The sequence below is a fragment of the Arachis ipaensis genome, chromosome B3, assembly GCF_059453495.1.
Source record: "Arachis ipaensis isolate K30076 ecotype BB chromosome B3, ASM5945349v1, whole genome shotgun sequence".
Classification (NCBI taxonomy): domain Eukaryota; kingdom Viridiplantae; phylum Streptophyta; class Magnoliopsida; order Fabales; family Fabaceae; genus Arachis; species Arachis ipaensis.
The window spans coordinates 106,950,607-106,965,079 of NC_142438.1; the positions used below are offsets into that span (position 1 = coordinate 106,950,607).

Here is a 14,473-nt window from a genome sequence, read left to right on the forward strand (position 1 = left end):
ATAGAAAATACTCTAGAATTAAAATATTTTAATTATACAAAACACAATCTCCGTTTTATCATTAAAAAAAATAAAACACAACCTGTATTTTACAAGTTTAAAATAAAAAAAAAAAGTCAATGCAAACCTGTATTTAGATTTTAAATTAAAAAAAATCAAATCGTAAACTGTACTTTATAGGTTTTAAATTAAAAAAATAAATAAATTATTATCTATATTTTATTCTGATATTATATCAATATAATTATTTCATGTATATCTATTTTAACTCTACTTTTCTTTTCGTATTAAAAAAATCAGCCCATTTTTTTTATGTACATATAACTCATATTTGATATATATACTAACACACACGAAAAAAGTAAGAGCATAATAAGAAAAGAAGAAAAAGTGATATACTCGACCCTGAATTAGTATTCCCCGCCTGAGAAAAAACACATGATTGACTGTCATCCCATGAAATTTATTTATTATTTTTTTATTTTTTAAGGAGACATTGATCAGACAATGCACGGTTGGTCGGATCATATTATACAAAACAAAATTACTGCATACCATTAATTATGAAGCGGAATTGAATTATGGTATCCGTACATATTGGCTTTAGAGCCATTTTAGTTAATTAGGATTAGGAAAACTTGTTGCAGCTTTGTCGGATACTACCCACTAATGAGAACCAAATTAAAACAACAAAACAGGCACATCCCCTACACATTTTATTCTTGAAGCTATTATTAGAGTATTAGAAGAGAGAGTATGTGAAGATCTAAACTCATTAATCATCACTTCAAAACAACTTGCTCAATTATATAGAGTACTGTATATATGTTCCTTGGGGTTCCCAATTGTAGATTAAGATTACTGAATCAGTGAATATATATACATGGAATTATGCACTACAGCCATTTAATGCATTTATATTACTATATTTTTATTTTCTTGGGGTGGGGGTGGTGGGTGTTTTGACCGGGTGATTTGGGTGGGTTTGGAAAATAATAATACTTTATTTAATCAATCAATTATATTAATTGTATATTAAAATTACAGATGTCAATTACATAATATTGCTGTTAAATTTAATTATTAAAATATAAAATACACATTAAAAATAAATTAAATAATATATATTTTTAATAAAATTAAAAAAAATAAAAACTAATAAATTTAAACAATTTAAATTTATCTTATTTAAAATTTATTTATTCAAAAATAAAATCAAAATAATAAATTTTAACCGTTTTTAAGTAATATTTTGTTAGTAAACATTTTTATATTTTTATTTAATTTGTTTAGATGTTACTGATGAAATTAAATTTATACTAACTTAAATACTGTAGATTATTACATTTTCTCTTCAAATTGAATTAAAGAAAACCGCAAATACCTTACTGAAAAGTCATTAATATATAAATTAGCACAACTCAGAAATGAATCTCCTCGTAGTCCTAGTTGCATGGATGCCAATGGTATGAAGCGCAGCTGAAACGACAAGGAAGCTTCCATGCTTGATATTTCTTGAAGTTAAGCGCACTCCAATGAATGCTCTTCTCTTTTAATTTAGTAATACTAATTTTACTGGACTGTGGAAGTTGAAGTCAATGCTGGGCGCTGTGCCCAATATGTCGCTACGTACATTGTTCAAACATATAGAGCGTTACCTTGTTAACTTATTATATATATATATATAATAATTAAATAATCATAAGTGTAAAAAATAGGGATGCCGACCAATTCATCCTCATATAGTGCTAACTTAGGTGGTGATTAGATTAGTCTAATTACAGATTAGAGATTGGGAGGCCTGGTTTTCAGCTACCTGCTTGGCACGGTTCCTGTAGTAGCGGAATAGAACATAATGGGGCATATACCAAGGTCGGTGGGAAATTACAGCATCTTATCAATTTATAAAATGGATTATTAAGACTGTATTAGTTTAACTTGATTTTTTAATATAGCTGGTAAAAACAATAATTTTTTTTTAATCGAAAATCTTAAAACTATTTTTGCTTATTCAAGTTTTGATTATCAACTAAAAGTGTAGCACCCGCCAATGCACTAGTCTTAATTATTCTTTGTGAGCATAACATGTTTGAAAAGTAATATATTTGATATTTCATACGTATATAAACTTTAAATAAATAATTTTAAAAAAATAAGAGGGAGCCTTAATTATATACGTGCCTAGAAGGAGATTGGGGGTACTGATATGAGTACAAAAGGACTTAACAGAAAGAATCAGTGCGGAAGCATGTGCCAGTTTCATATTCCAGCTTGCATGCACTTCAACTTGTAATATGTGATTTAGCACTTTTCTTTCGTCAAAATTTTGTCATGAAAGCCAAACCTCTTTTAATTTCTCTCTTTAATCGAATTTAAATTAGTGGGTTATTAGTTAAGATGAATAGCATATGTGTGTGTTTGTTGTTACTAATTTAATTAGCTTTAATTTAGGTCTTCCTTAAAATTGTAGCAGTGTAGCACCAATCTTGTCCATTCCCCCACGTTTAGGTCAGACAAATATTGAAAGCTTTCACATGACTCACTGCACTCAATCTATTTCTATCTTTTTTAATTTTCTTAAACTATAATACTACTATTAACAATAGATTTTTATTGTAATAAATAAAATAAATATAATAATTATCAAAATAAATAATTTAAAAAATATTTACCGAAATAATATCATTTTTTATCTCGTTTACATTGTTAAGGAGATAATTTTGCATGTTGTAAACGAGATAGATGTTATCTCGTTTATACTGTAAACGAGATATATGCATTTATAAATAATTTAATATAATTTTTGAAAATAATAAAAAATATTAATGCTTTTAATTTGACCAAACTCTTAAAAATGGAATGTTTTAAATAATAGAAAAGATGGACTGTCCATTTAAAATAAGCACGTTAACAGGTTCATAAGTGCACAATTAAACTGTCAACTATTAACACGGTTATCTTGGATTCCAACCAATTAATCTATCTACATTGAGTTCTTTCTAAATTATATTTTAAATTTGTGCTTTGTCATGTATCATGTCAGAGAGACCGTTTACATGTAGATCTCATTTAACCACCTCATTGGATGGTCTTCTTAGGTCTTCCTCTGCTTTTCACCCCTTGTCCATCTTCCATCTCATCCACTCTCGTGACCGAGTATTTTGTCGGTCTTCTTCTCACATGTCCAAACCACGTGAGACGCAATTCAACCATATTTTTCACAATAGGTGCTACTCCAACTCTCTCCCTTATATCTTCGTTCCTTATTTTATCCAATCGCGTATGACAACTCATCCATCTCAACATCTTTATCTCTGTCATACTCAACTTATGTTCATGCTCCCCTTTGGCCGCCCAACACCCGTAACATAAAGCATAGCCGGTCTTATAGCAGTGCGATAGAATTTACCTTTAAGAAAATTGAAAAACTACATATATCTCGTATACACTGTAAACAAGATACATGCAAAATTATCTCGTTTATAGTGTAAATGAGATAAGAGACGGTAAATGTTTATTAAACTATTTATTTCGGTAATTATTATATTTATTTAATTTATTAAAATAAAAAATCCATTAACAGTATAGCAGGATAATATTATTTTTAATTAAAATTCATCTTCACCTAGGGGTATTTATGGATCGGATAAAATCGAATTTGTCCTGATTTAAACCGAACTCTACATATATACCGGGTCTATTTTTTAAACCATAATCCAATCCTAAACCCGATTAAATCTAAACATTTTCGGGCCACAACTATACCGGATCTAAATTGGGTGAAAACCGAGTTTTAAACAATTTAACAATAATTTATAAAAAAATTAATTTATGATTCACTTATTTATAAAGAAAAAACTTGTTACCAAAAAGTTAATATTCATATTTGAACTTGAATTTGTCCATAAATTCTAATTTGATGCTTCTTTGATCTATTTTCTAATTCAACAAGTATGATTAAAAATAAAACAATAAACTTATAATTAATATAACATAATATTAAAATTAATTTAAAATATATTTTTTTAATTCTCTTAGAGTGCACATGAGTTGGGTGAAGCCGGATTCGTCTTAACTCAGATTCGACCCGAAATAATGAACGGATCTATTTTTGAGATACTTATCCAACCCTAAATCCAATAAAATTATATCAAATTAGCCCTTAAAATGTTTAGAATCGGGTCGAATTTTTGGACCAGACCAGACCATGAACACCCTTATCTTCACCTGTAAGGTAATAGGATTGTTTGAGTGATAGGTAAATTCATTCTCCTAAGCTTTTATCAGTTTCAAGGCAGATTTTTTAGGTATTAAAGAATATATATATTCTAAGAAAAATAATCATAATTTTTACTAATACTAATAACAAAGAACGAAAATACATGAAGGTAGGTTTCTTCTTTCTAATATATATGACCTCATTTATTAGTATGTCTCAATCATTCAATAACATAGTAGATACCGTGTCCTATTGTTACTATCTTGAGCATCAATGTCCATCTTTAGAAGTAACAGCATTTAAATTTCCTCCTTTTAATACTCCAAAAGCCTTAGATATAAATATGGGCAGAGAGAGAGAGAGAGAGATGGTGTGGCAATAGCATCATCAACTCTTTTGAGGGGGGCCAATGCTTAAACTTTAAATTACAAAAGCTGAGTAGAGAGTAGCTGGTGGAAACATTTAAAAAGCTAAGCAATGGCACTTCAATAAGTTAGGCAAAGAAATCTAATTGGCTCTGCGGGTTAGATTTTTCTTATGACTATAGTAATAAATGGAAAACTGAACGCATGGCTGCATCTACCAAATGACTGTGTCTGTTTTTGCTAGAGAAACTCTATCCACATTTAAGACGATATTTGCCTAGTAGCGTAGTATATTTTTCATTTCTTTCTTCATGACAGTTCGGATTCCTCTACTGGATGTTAAACCAAAACAAGAAGTTGGAATTATTAACACACATGCACTGCACAATTTTCAACTTTTTTGTATGCATACTTCTTAATTTGTGTATATTAAGTTTACCCATCCCTCATTAATTCCTTTTTCGGGTATATCAAGTAGTAAAGATGACAAAATATGTGATACCAAGGAATTTGATGGATTGAATATCTATTTAAAACCAACAACTAAATTTTAATTCTATAGAAATTACTTTCTAGTGAAATATGAGCTAATTACAAAACCAGCTGCGTTACACCAGCCCCAAAATCTTATTTCTGTTCTTTTATAGTTTACTCATTTTCTTTGTTTTTTGTTTTCGTTCTCCTGGTCAATGTTTACTCCTTTCTAGTTCTCCATCAAATGGGCCATTTGCTACAATCCAAAATTTTGTATTCCGAGGTCTCCTTTTACAAAATTTTCTATTCCGTAGTCAGGGCTCACAGCTGGAAGAAAGAGGAGGAGGGAGGGATAGAGAAAAAGCCTTTCTCATTTTTTGGGTTTTGGGACACCGTTACTTCTGAGCAAAAAAAATTATATAGGGGAAAATTTGAATAATATTCTAAAATATTAGGACTTTTTCCTGATTTTCTAATACATGGGGATTAAGAAAACTGAAAATGCAGGGAGAATTGCATTTTTTTTTAATTTATGAAAAGTAAATACTCCGAAGACAATTTGCATCATTTTATTTTATTTATTCTAATTTTGTTCAGGGAAAATTGTAATTTTTTTAAAAATTAAAAAGGATTTTGCCGAAGGTAAATTGTTCTGCTAGAAAAAAAAATATATAAATAGAATACACCGGCCAAGAATGATGAGAAGTTAATATGCTGGGTGAATTTTAGACATCACTATATTTACACAATTCACATATTTACATCCTTTTTTATAAAACACAATTTAAAATTATATCAAAATTAAAAAGTACAATTAAAATTTAAATTTTTAACACTTATTTAAAGAGGTTATTAAACTAAATTCTCAATCAACTTAAGTTAGTATATTAAGATATTCTGTTAATATATAACTTGGATTAAAAAAGTATAAATATACTTTTCATTTTAATTAGTTAAACTTAATATTTTAATTTTCCTAGTATTAGTGAGAATGCTCAAGCTTCACACTCTTTGATCATAATTTATTGATTCATGTTAAAATTAATATATAGGATATTTTAGTATGTCTATGTTATAAAAGTGATGGTAGTTATGATATTTTAAAAAATAGCATTAATATTAAAATAGTATTTTTTTTATTATTCAGCAATACTTTTTTAAAATATTATTGTTAAAAAATATTACTAAAATATAAAAAAATAATATATATTAAGTTGAATTTTAGTATGTTTCTATTTATAGTAGTTATAGTGACTATAAAATATTGTTAAAATCAAAGTTACAAACTAATTTAGATTGGTCGAGTGATCAACTCATTCATTTGCTTAACCAAGTGTCAGGAGTTTGAATCTCGCATTGACCAGTAACAAACCTTTAAATAGATCTTAGATCCACGACAAATTAATTCATAACTTGTCGGGTTGAGAGATATCGTGAACAACAATAAAAATATGACTGGAATTAACTCAGTGTATTAAGAAAGTGCCAGATCATCCTATGTTTGCTGAATCAACATCGAAAAGGATCCGTGAACCATTATAGTATCCGGAGCTTATTCTCAGAAGTTATTATAGTGCAATTAAAATTTAAGAGATCAAATTAGTGAAAAATCATAAATATGAAAGACTATTACAGAGATTTAGTTTTGGTCGTGTTTGACAAGAATTGTCCTAGTAATTTTTTTTTGGGCTTGGATTGTCCTAGTAGTTTATGATTTGTTAAGGCCAGGAGAACATATTTTTGGCAGAGAGCCCAGGGTTGGACTATTATTTATTTAAGGGTTACACGCTTGAAAGCCCAGATTGATCTTATGTTCCTGTATAAGAGACCCGGTACGATCCAAAAACGATATAAAGTTTCTCCAGTAAGACGTAAATTTGTAATTCTCATCCAAGAGTGAAACATAAATTTGTCTTGTCGGAAAAAATAAAAATAAAAATTTGTCAATATACACAAAAAATTAGTTATTAAAATATTTATTATATATTTTTGTATAAATATATGTTATTTAATTTATTTTTAATATATATTTTATATTAATAATTAATTTGATGTCTGCTTTTTTATGTATATATAATATAATTATAAATTTGTAATTTGGTCCTTTAATATATTAATTGTTGTTGTTGTTATTGTTATTATTATTATTATTATTATTAAACTCACATAGTTACACTAAAATTTCGGAGCCCTATCAAGTTTCAAGAAAAAGATTTGTCTAGTATCATTTTAGTTGTAAATAAATGATGGAGAACTACAACTACCAATTACCAAGTGTCAAGACTAGATTCTATCAGTTGTCTATGGTAAACATAACAAAGCAAAGATAATTAAAAGGCATCGTTATTAAGTAGTAAAACTAAAACTATACACAGTGCACCTAGAGAAGACAAGTCACTATTGTTTAAATGGGAAAAATAATACGGGGTAGGTGCCACATGAGGAGTTGTGAGTTGTGACCATACTCCTCATCAATGACAATGTCATAAAGAAGCAGCAATCTAACCTAACATAGTAACATGCAACAAAAAGACAAAATTAAATAACTACAGAGATGGGTCTGCTAAAGAAAGGCTGAAACCCCACCTTACGTGCAAATAGCGACATGCATGTTGCAAATTCCGGTAGCCACAACCTACCCTGTTGTTGGTCGAAGATTGGATTAATCAGGGACGTCGAATTAAGAAGATGAAAATTGATACCGAATGTCTCGATTCACTTAAGATTGTCGAAGAGTGAAGTTTACAAGTCGAAATAAGTTATAGTTCCGCAACTCTTATTGTAACGACGTATTGACTCCGCCGATTTATGATTATAAATGACCTTTATTCAGTAACGTCGGAAAGGAGATTTATTTCTCTTGAATGCCAGAAAACGGTCGTTTTCGTCTCCTAGTTATAAAAGGAAACGATCAGAGTTTTAAAGGTATGTGACTTTCTAAGATAATAGCTCCTATTATAATTTTCATCTGCTGACTTGAGCGTCGGAGTACTTTTTGCAGGTACTCTCCTCCTCGTTTCATCTGCGGCTGACGTATATCGTGACCTAGCCAAGAAGTTCATTAACTCCCTCCAGAGGACGAATTATACTTCAGCTAACCAGGCAAGAACATTTGGCGCCCATCGTGAGGCCGAAAATTTAGAATACCTCTCTTTATAGGCCTCAAATATCTCTGCATCCGTTCATGGCTGATGCACCTCTCCCCACTCCGTCCGACCTTCTTCGGATGGTAACCGAGCTTCAGCAAGCAAACCAACGCATAGCTGAGGCAAATCAACGCATGGCGGAGGAGAATAAAAGGATGCAATACCAAATTGCGCAATTAGCTAATGCTCGCCTTGAACAAAATAATGACCATCAGGAGCGACACGCAAATGACGAGCGTCAGTCGGAGCCAACCCATGTCTCTGAAACACCTCGGAATGATGATGACAGAGGTCCTCGGAATGACAGAGCTCCACCTGAAACCGAGGACGATGAACCCGACAACTCTGGAGGGCCGTTTACGGCTGACATCATGAATTTTCAACTTCCTAGACAATTTACCCTTCTGACGACTCTTCACTGGTTTTGCTCTTTACCTACAGATTCTATTTCACACTTTCAGGAGTTGGCGAAGCATTTCGAAGACCACTTTGTAGCATCGGCAATATACTTGCATAATTCCGATTATTTGACTACCATCAAGCAAGGTCCGTAGGAGAGCCTGAAGGATTACATTACTCGTTTTACGAAAGTAGCTATGAGAATTTCTGATCTTCACCCCGAAGTCCACTTGCATGCTATCAAAAGTGGCCTTTGCCCAGGTAAATTTCAGGAGGCCATTGCAGTAGCCAAACTGAAGACTTTAGCCGAGTTTCGTGATAAGGCCAAGGGACAGATAGACATTGAAGAGCTCTGTCAGGCACGAAAGGCCGAAAAGTCGGCAACGACCAAGGACGACAATAAAACTCGGGATAGTAAGAGGACCTTCAAACCTGTGCCTCGTTACGAGTCATACACCCAGTTCAACACAAAGAGGGATGACATTATTAAGGAAATACTAAATTCCAAGCTGATTAAAACCCCCCCTGTAAGGTTGGCAATTATTCTGAACCAAAGAACACGGACAAGTCTAAATATTGCACTTTTCATTAGAAGTACTGCCACACAACCAACGAATGTGTGATTGCTAAAGATCTCCTAGAACGCTTAGCAAGACAAGGACATTGATAAACCACTATTTTATGGTTTAACTTGTGTTTAATTGAATGGTTTCATCAAGTATTCACCCACTTATTCATACTAATTGCATGATTTTATAACTCCTTCCTAATATTGTTTTATGATTGAAAACTTGCTTCCTAAAGATCTTTAATTAGTATATTTTAATTCTCCTTTATACCATTCGATGCCGTGATCCGTGTGTTAAGTGTTTCAGGCTTCATAGGCAGGAATGACTTAGAAAATGGAGAGGAAGCTTGCAAAAATGGAAGGAACACAAGAAACTAAGGAGATGACCAGCAAACACCGACACGCGCGCATGGCTCACGCGAACGCATGGAATGGAAAAATCGTAGCGACGCGAGCGCGTGCCTGACGCAAACGCGTGGATTGGAGTCTGCACGAATGACATGAACGCGTGGACAACGCGTACGCGTGACAAGGAAAATCGTTGAATAACGCGAACGCGTGGACGACGCGTACGCGTGACCTGCGCAATCTGCAGAATTAACAGAAAACACTGGGGGCGATTTCGGGCCGCGTTTTAACTCAGTTTTTGGCCCAAAAACACAGAACAAAGCCAGAGAACATACAGAGACTCAAGACACATCTTAGACATAATAGACATACAGTTTTAGATACATTAGGATAGATTTTAGGTTTCTAGATCTGAATTTAGAGAGGATTACTTTCCCTCTAGGTTCACTTTACATTCATTGTTTCATGCTTTTGGATACTGAAGAGTCGTTACCTCCGTTGAAGACATTATTCTAGTTTGTTTACTTTGTCCCTTATTCTTCCATATCCTTATTTATTTTATTTAGAGTTCTAATTGGATTATTTTCATGAATTGTTGATAAAGAGGATTACCTTTATTTTTAATTAATTTTCAGTCTCTATTTTATTTGAATTAATTTATTATGTCTTCTTATATTTTTCTGAGTATTATATTCATGTCAATAGAGTAGATTTCCCAAACTTGACATGGGGGTTGATTAAGAGGAGACACTTGAGTTGGAAGGCTTAAGTGTTGGTTAAGGTAGAAGTTGTTGGCTTGTTCTGTATTTACTAACGCTAGACATTCCCAAGGGAGAGGACTAGGATTTGCGAATAAGGATTAGCTCAATCACTTGACTTTCCTTTATTTAGTAAGGGTTAACTAAGTGAAAACAAAAACCTTTTTGATACTACACTTAAGAGATCGCAACAAGGATAGAACTTCCAATTAATCATTCCCCCAGTCAAGACTTTTTATTAGAATATTAATAATCATTCTTAGTTTTATTGCTTAAATTTATAATTATTTAATTGCTCATTACCCAAACTCAAACTCTCTTGAAAATTTCTGATTAATAAGTTAACACCCTTTCCTGCAACTCGTTGGGAGACGACCTGGGACTCATACTCCCGGTATTTTTATTTCTAAATTTCTTGACAACTTTTCTAAATTGACAATGCAGATCTTAGCTGGTTAAGAACTATACTCTCAACGCATTCTCTATATTGATTTCTTAATTAGCCGACTTTTGCCCCCACGTCAGACATCTCGACAAATTTATTGTAGGGCATATCCAGAAGAGGACAATTCCTACCTCTGACCCATCTACAGCAGGTCCATCATCAAAAGACAAAGACAAGGCTCCTGCTCAACCTAGGGGCGTGATCAACTGTATCTCGGGCGGTTATGCTGGGGGCGGACATACAAGCGTACTTACAGGGCCATGTTGGCAGTTGGGGACACTGCCAACAATCCTCAACCAGTTCAGGACATTCCAGAAATGACCTTCCACCCGACTGAGTTTAATTGCAGCGACACCAACTTGGACGACCCTATGGTCATCTCCATCCAGTTGGGAGACCTAATAGTTCGGAAAGTTTTGCTGGATCCGGGGAGCAGCGCTGATGTGTTATTTTTTGCCACATTTGAAAAGATGAAGCTGAGCATTAACATTTTACAGCCATCTATCAGAGACTTGGTCGGATTTTTAGAAGAGCGGGTCCCCGTTCTGGGTTCAGTGTGGTTGCAAACCACACTCGGTGAGCAGCCACTATCTAAGATACAAGATATTCAATATCTTGTAGTCGACTGTTTTAGCCCATATAATCTCATTTTAGGTAGACCTTTTTTAAATATATTTGCTGCAATTGTATCCACAATTCATCTTTGTGTCAAGTTTCCTGTGCATGACAATGTAGTGGCCACGGTTCACAGTGATCTTCAAGAAGCTCGGAATTGTTATAACACAAGCTTGAAGCCTATTGATGCCAAGGCATCTTAGGCTAGTTTCACTAGCATTTTTTTGATAGTTTTAGTTGTTTTATGCATTTTCTTGAGCTTAAAGTAACCAAGAATGATTAAAAGAAGAACAAAGCAATGAACCATCCAAACAGTATGATTTTGATGCAAATTCTATGAGTTTTTAGTTATATTACTTGAATGCTATGAATGGAAGATTTCTCATGAAATTTTGCAAGACTTTGATGCAATTGTTTGGATGATTTCAGGGAAGAAGAGGCTAGGCAAGGAAGCAACAAAGTCAATAAAGGAAGCTTGAATATCACATGTGGAGTTTAAGTTCCAGTTTAAGCCTAAACTGGAGCTTAAACGCCAGAATCATGAAGGCTAAGAAATGCTGAAACTGAAGTTTAACCTCCAGTTTAACCTTAAACTGGAGGTTAAACGCCAGAATGAAAATGCCAATCAGGAAGCATTTCCACGTTTAACCTTAAACTGGAGGTTAAACGCCAGAAATGGGAAGTGCACCAGGGAGCCATTTCCACGTTTAAGCTCCAGTTTAACCTTAAACTGGAGCTTAAACGTGTTCGACCAAGTTTTCTCCTCCAGGGTTGCTTTCTCCATTTCCACGTTTAAGCTCCAGTTTAACCTTAAACTGGAGCTTAAACGTGTTCGACACCTCCAGGGCTACCTTTCTCAGCTTCCACGTTTAAGCTCCAGTTTAACCTTAAACTGGAGCTTAAACGTGTTCGACCTCCAGGATGCCTTCTTCCATTTCCACGTTTAAGCTCCAGTTTAACCTTAACTGGAGCTTAAACGTGTTCGACCTCCAGGGCTGCCTTTTCTATCTCCACGTTTAAGCTTCAGTTTAACCTTAAACTGAAGCTTAAACGTGTTCGACTAAGTTACCCTCCAGGGCTGCCTTCTTCCATTTCCACGTTTAAGCTTCAGTTTAACCTTAAACTGAAGCTTAAACGTGCTTCCACAAAAGGCATCACTGGAAGTGTCTGGCGTTTAAGCTACAGTTTAAGCATAAACTGCAACTTAAACGCCACTCTTGGAAAAGGTTTCTGGGCCAACAATATTGCGGTTTAAGTTAGTATTTGAGCACAAACATTAACTTAAACTTACTCTGGTATGAAACCCAATTGAATATCATGGTTTATGGGATTGGGCCTGAAGGATTGATGAGTCTGAAATTTCAATTTATTGAGTCATGTGTCATTATTTGATTATCACTAAGTTGGCTCAATGAATGTTACAGAATTTGGATCAACAGCCTCATCAAGATTATGGATCATAAACCCAAGGCAAAAGGAAAGCAGGGAGAGGCCTCAAAGCCCAAGAAACACAACAGAAGCTCAATATAGAAAGTGTATAAATAGGATAGAATTTAAGTTAGGGGGGACTTTTACTTTTTCATTTAGCTAGTTTTCATATCTTTGTAATTGAATTCAGAGCTATGACTCACTAAACCCCCTTTCATTGGGTTAGGGAGCTCTATTGTAATTCAATGAATCAATAATAGTTTATCTTCTTCTTCAATCTTTTCTCTTGAATTTTGTTAGAAAGCTTCTCGATCTAATTCCATTGGGTAGTTGTCTTGGGAAAGAAACTACCCATAATTGGAATCCTTCGGAACCTTGGGAAAGGAATGGAGGATTCATGCTAGAGAAGCTTTCTCACAGTGAATTGGATTGGGGTTTGGATGGATATTGTGACATGTAATCCTACCAAATTGTGGTTCATGAAACTGTGTGGTATAATCAGTGATCGAGCATCATCTCTTCTTATGAACATTTAAACCAAGGGATTGGGAATTTGTTTGTATTTAGAGAGAATTGGTGAGCCAAGGGATTGGGATCCAATCATATAAGATTGCCAAGCAAAATTCAATGAACGCATTGGTTGAGGAAGAGATAAACATGTTTTGATTCGGAGATCTCAATATCTCCTATAACCCAATGAATTCCCCATTTCTGATTTCCACTTTCTCTTTACATTCTGCAACTAAATTCATGCAATCACCCCCATTCCCTTTTAATTTCAGCAATTTAGCTTATGCTCTTTAATTCATGCAATTTAAGATTCCGCCATTCCAATTTCTTGTCATTTACTTTTCCCGCCAATTTTACATTCCGCAATTCTCATCTAAATCTTGATTCCGCTCAACTAGAACACACTTCTAATCTGAATTGCTCACTCAACCAATCCTTGTGGGATTCGACCTCACTCTATTGTGAGTTTTTACTTGACGATAACCGGTGCACTTGCCGGAAGGAATTTTGCCGATCGTGCAATTTCCTAAATCGTAGCATAACAAGTTTATGCGCATCACCTATCAAAAGAAACAGCGAAGGACGAATCAATTCCATACATGCTGAACAGCCAGCACTAGACGAGCTAGATCCTAGGGCTGATTTTCAAGACCGCCCTCTGCCAAATGAAGTGCTAACAAAGGTCATTTTGACTGAGGATTTGACGAAGTTTACCTTTGTAGGAACATCCACCAAACATGAGGACAAGGAACAGCTCGTCAATTTTTTACGCCAGAACGCCAACCTATTTGCCTGGACTTCGGGTGATATGCCGGGGATAGATCCATCTCTGATCAGACATAAATTGGCGATAAGTCCGGCAGTCCGACCAGTATCTCAAAAGAAACGAAACCTCAGAAGCGAGAAACGGCTTGCGTCCATGGCATAGGCCAAGAAGCTCATTGACGCAAACTTTATCCGAGAGATCAGGTTCACAACCTACCTAGCCAATGTTGTCATGGTAAAGAAGAGTAATGGTGAATGGCGTATGTGCGTCGACTTTACTGACCTAAATAAGGCTTGCCCTAAAGATGCTTATCCTTTACCCTGCATTGATACTTTAGTTGATAACTCTTGTGGTTATGGCACTTTGAGTTTCATGGATGCATACCCTGGTTATAACCAGATCCTTATGCATCCATCATACCAAGAAAAAACA

At 34.1% G+C, this 14,473-nt stretch overlaps 1 protein-coding gene across 1 annotated transcript; it reads left to right on the top strand.

The window, feature by feature from the left end:
* The first annotated feature begins 10,982 nt into the window (after window positions 1–10,982).
* LOC110269493 (uncharacterized) lies at window positions 10,983–11,540 on the top strand. The gene has a single exon (XM_021117363.1). The coding sequence runs from the start codon at window positions 10,983–10,985 to the stop codon at window positions 11,538–11,540; it is 558 nt and encodes a 185-aa protein (XP_020973022.1).
* The last annotated feature ends 2,933 nt before the right edge of the window (window positions 11,541–14,473 follow it).

What these genes read in the sequence shown, in the direction of transcription:
- LOC110269493 (XM_021117363.1), top strand. Translation starts at nt 10,983, where the DNA reads ATGTTGGCAGTTGGGGACACTGCCAACAATCCTCAACCAGTTCAGGAC.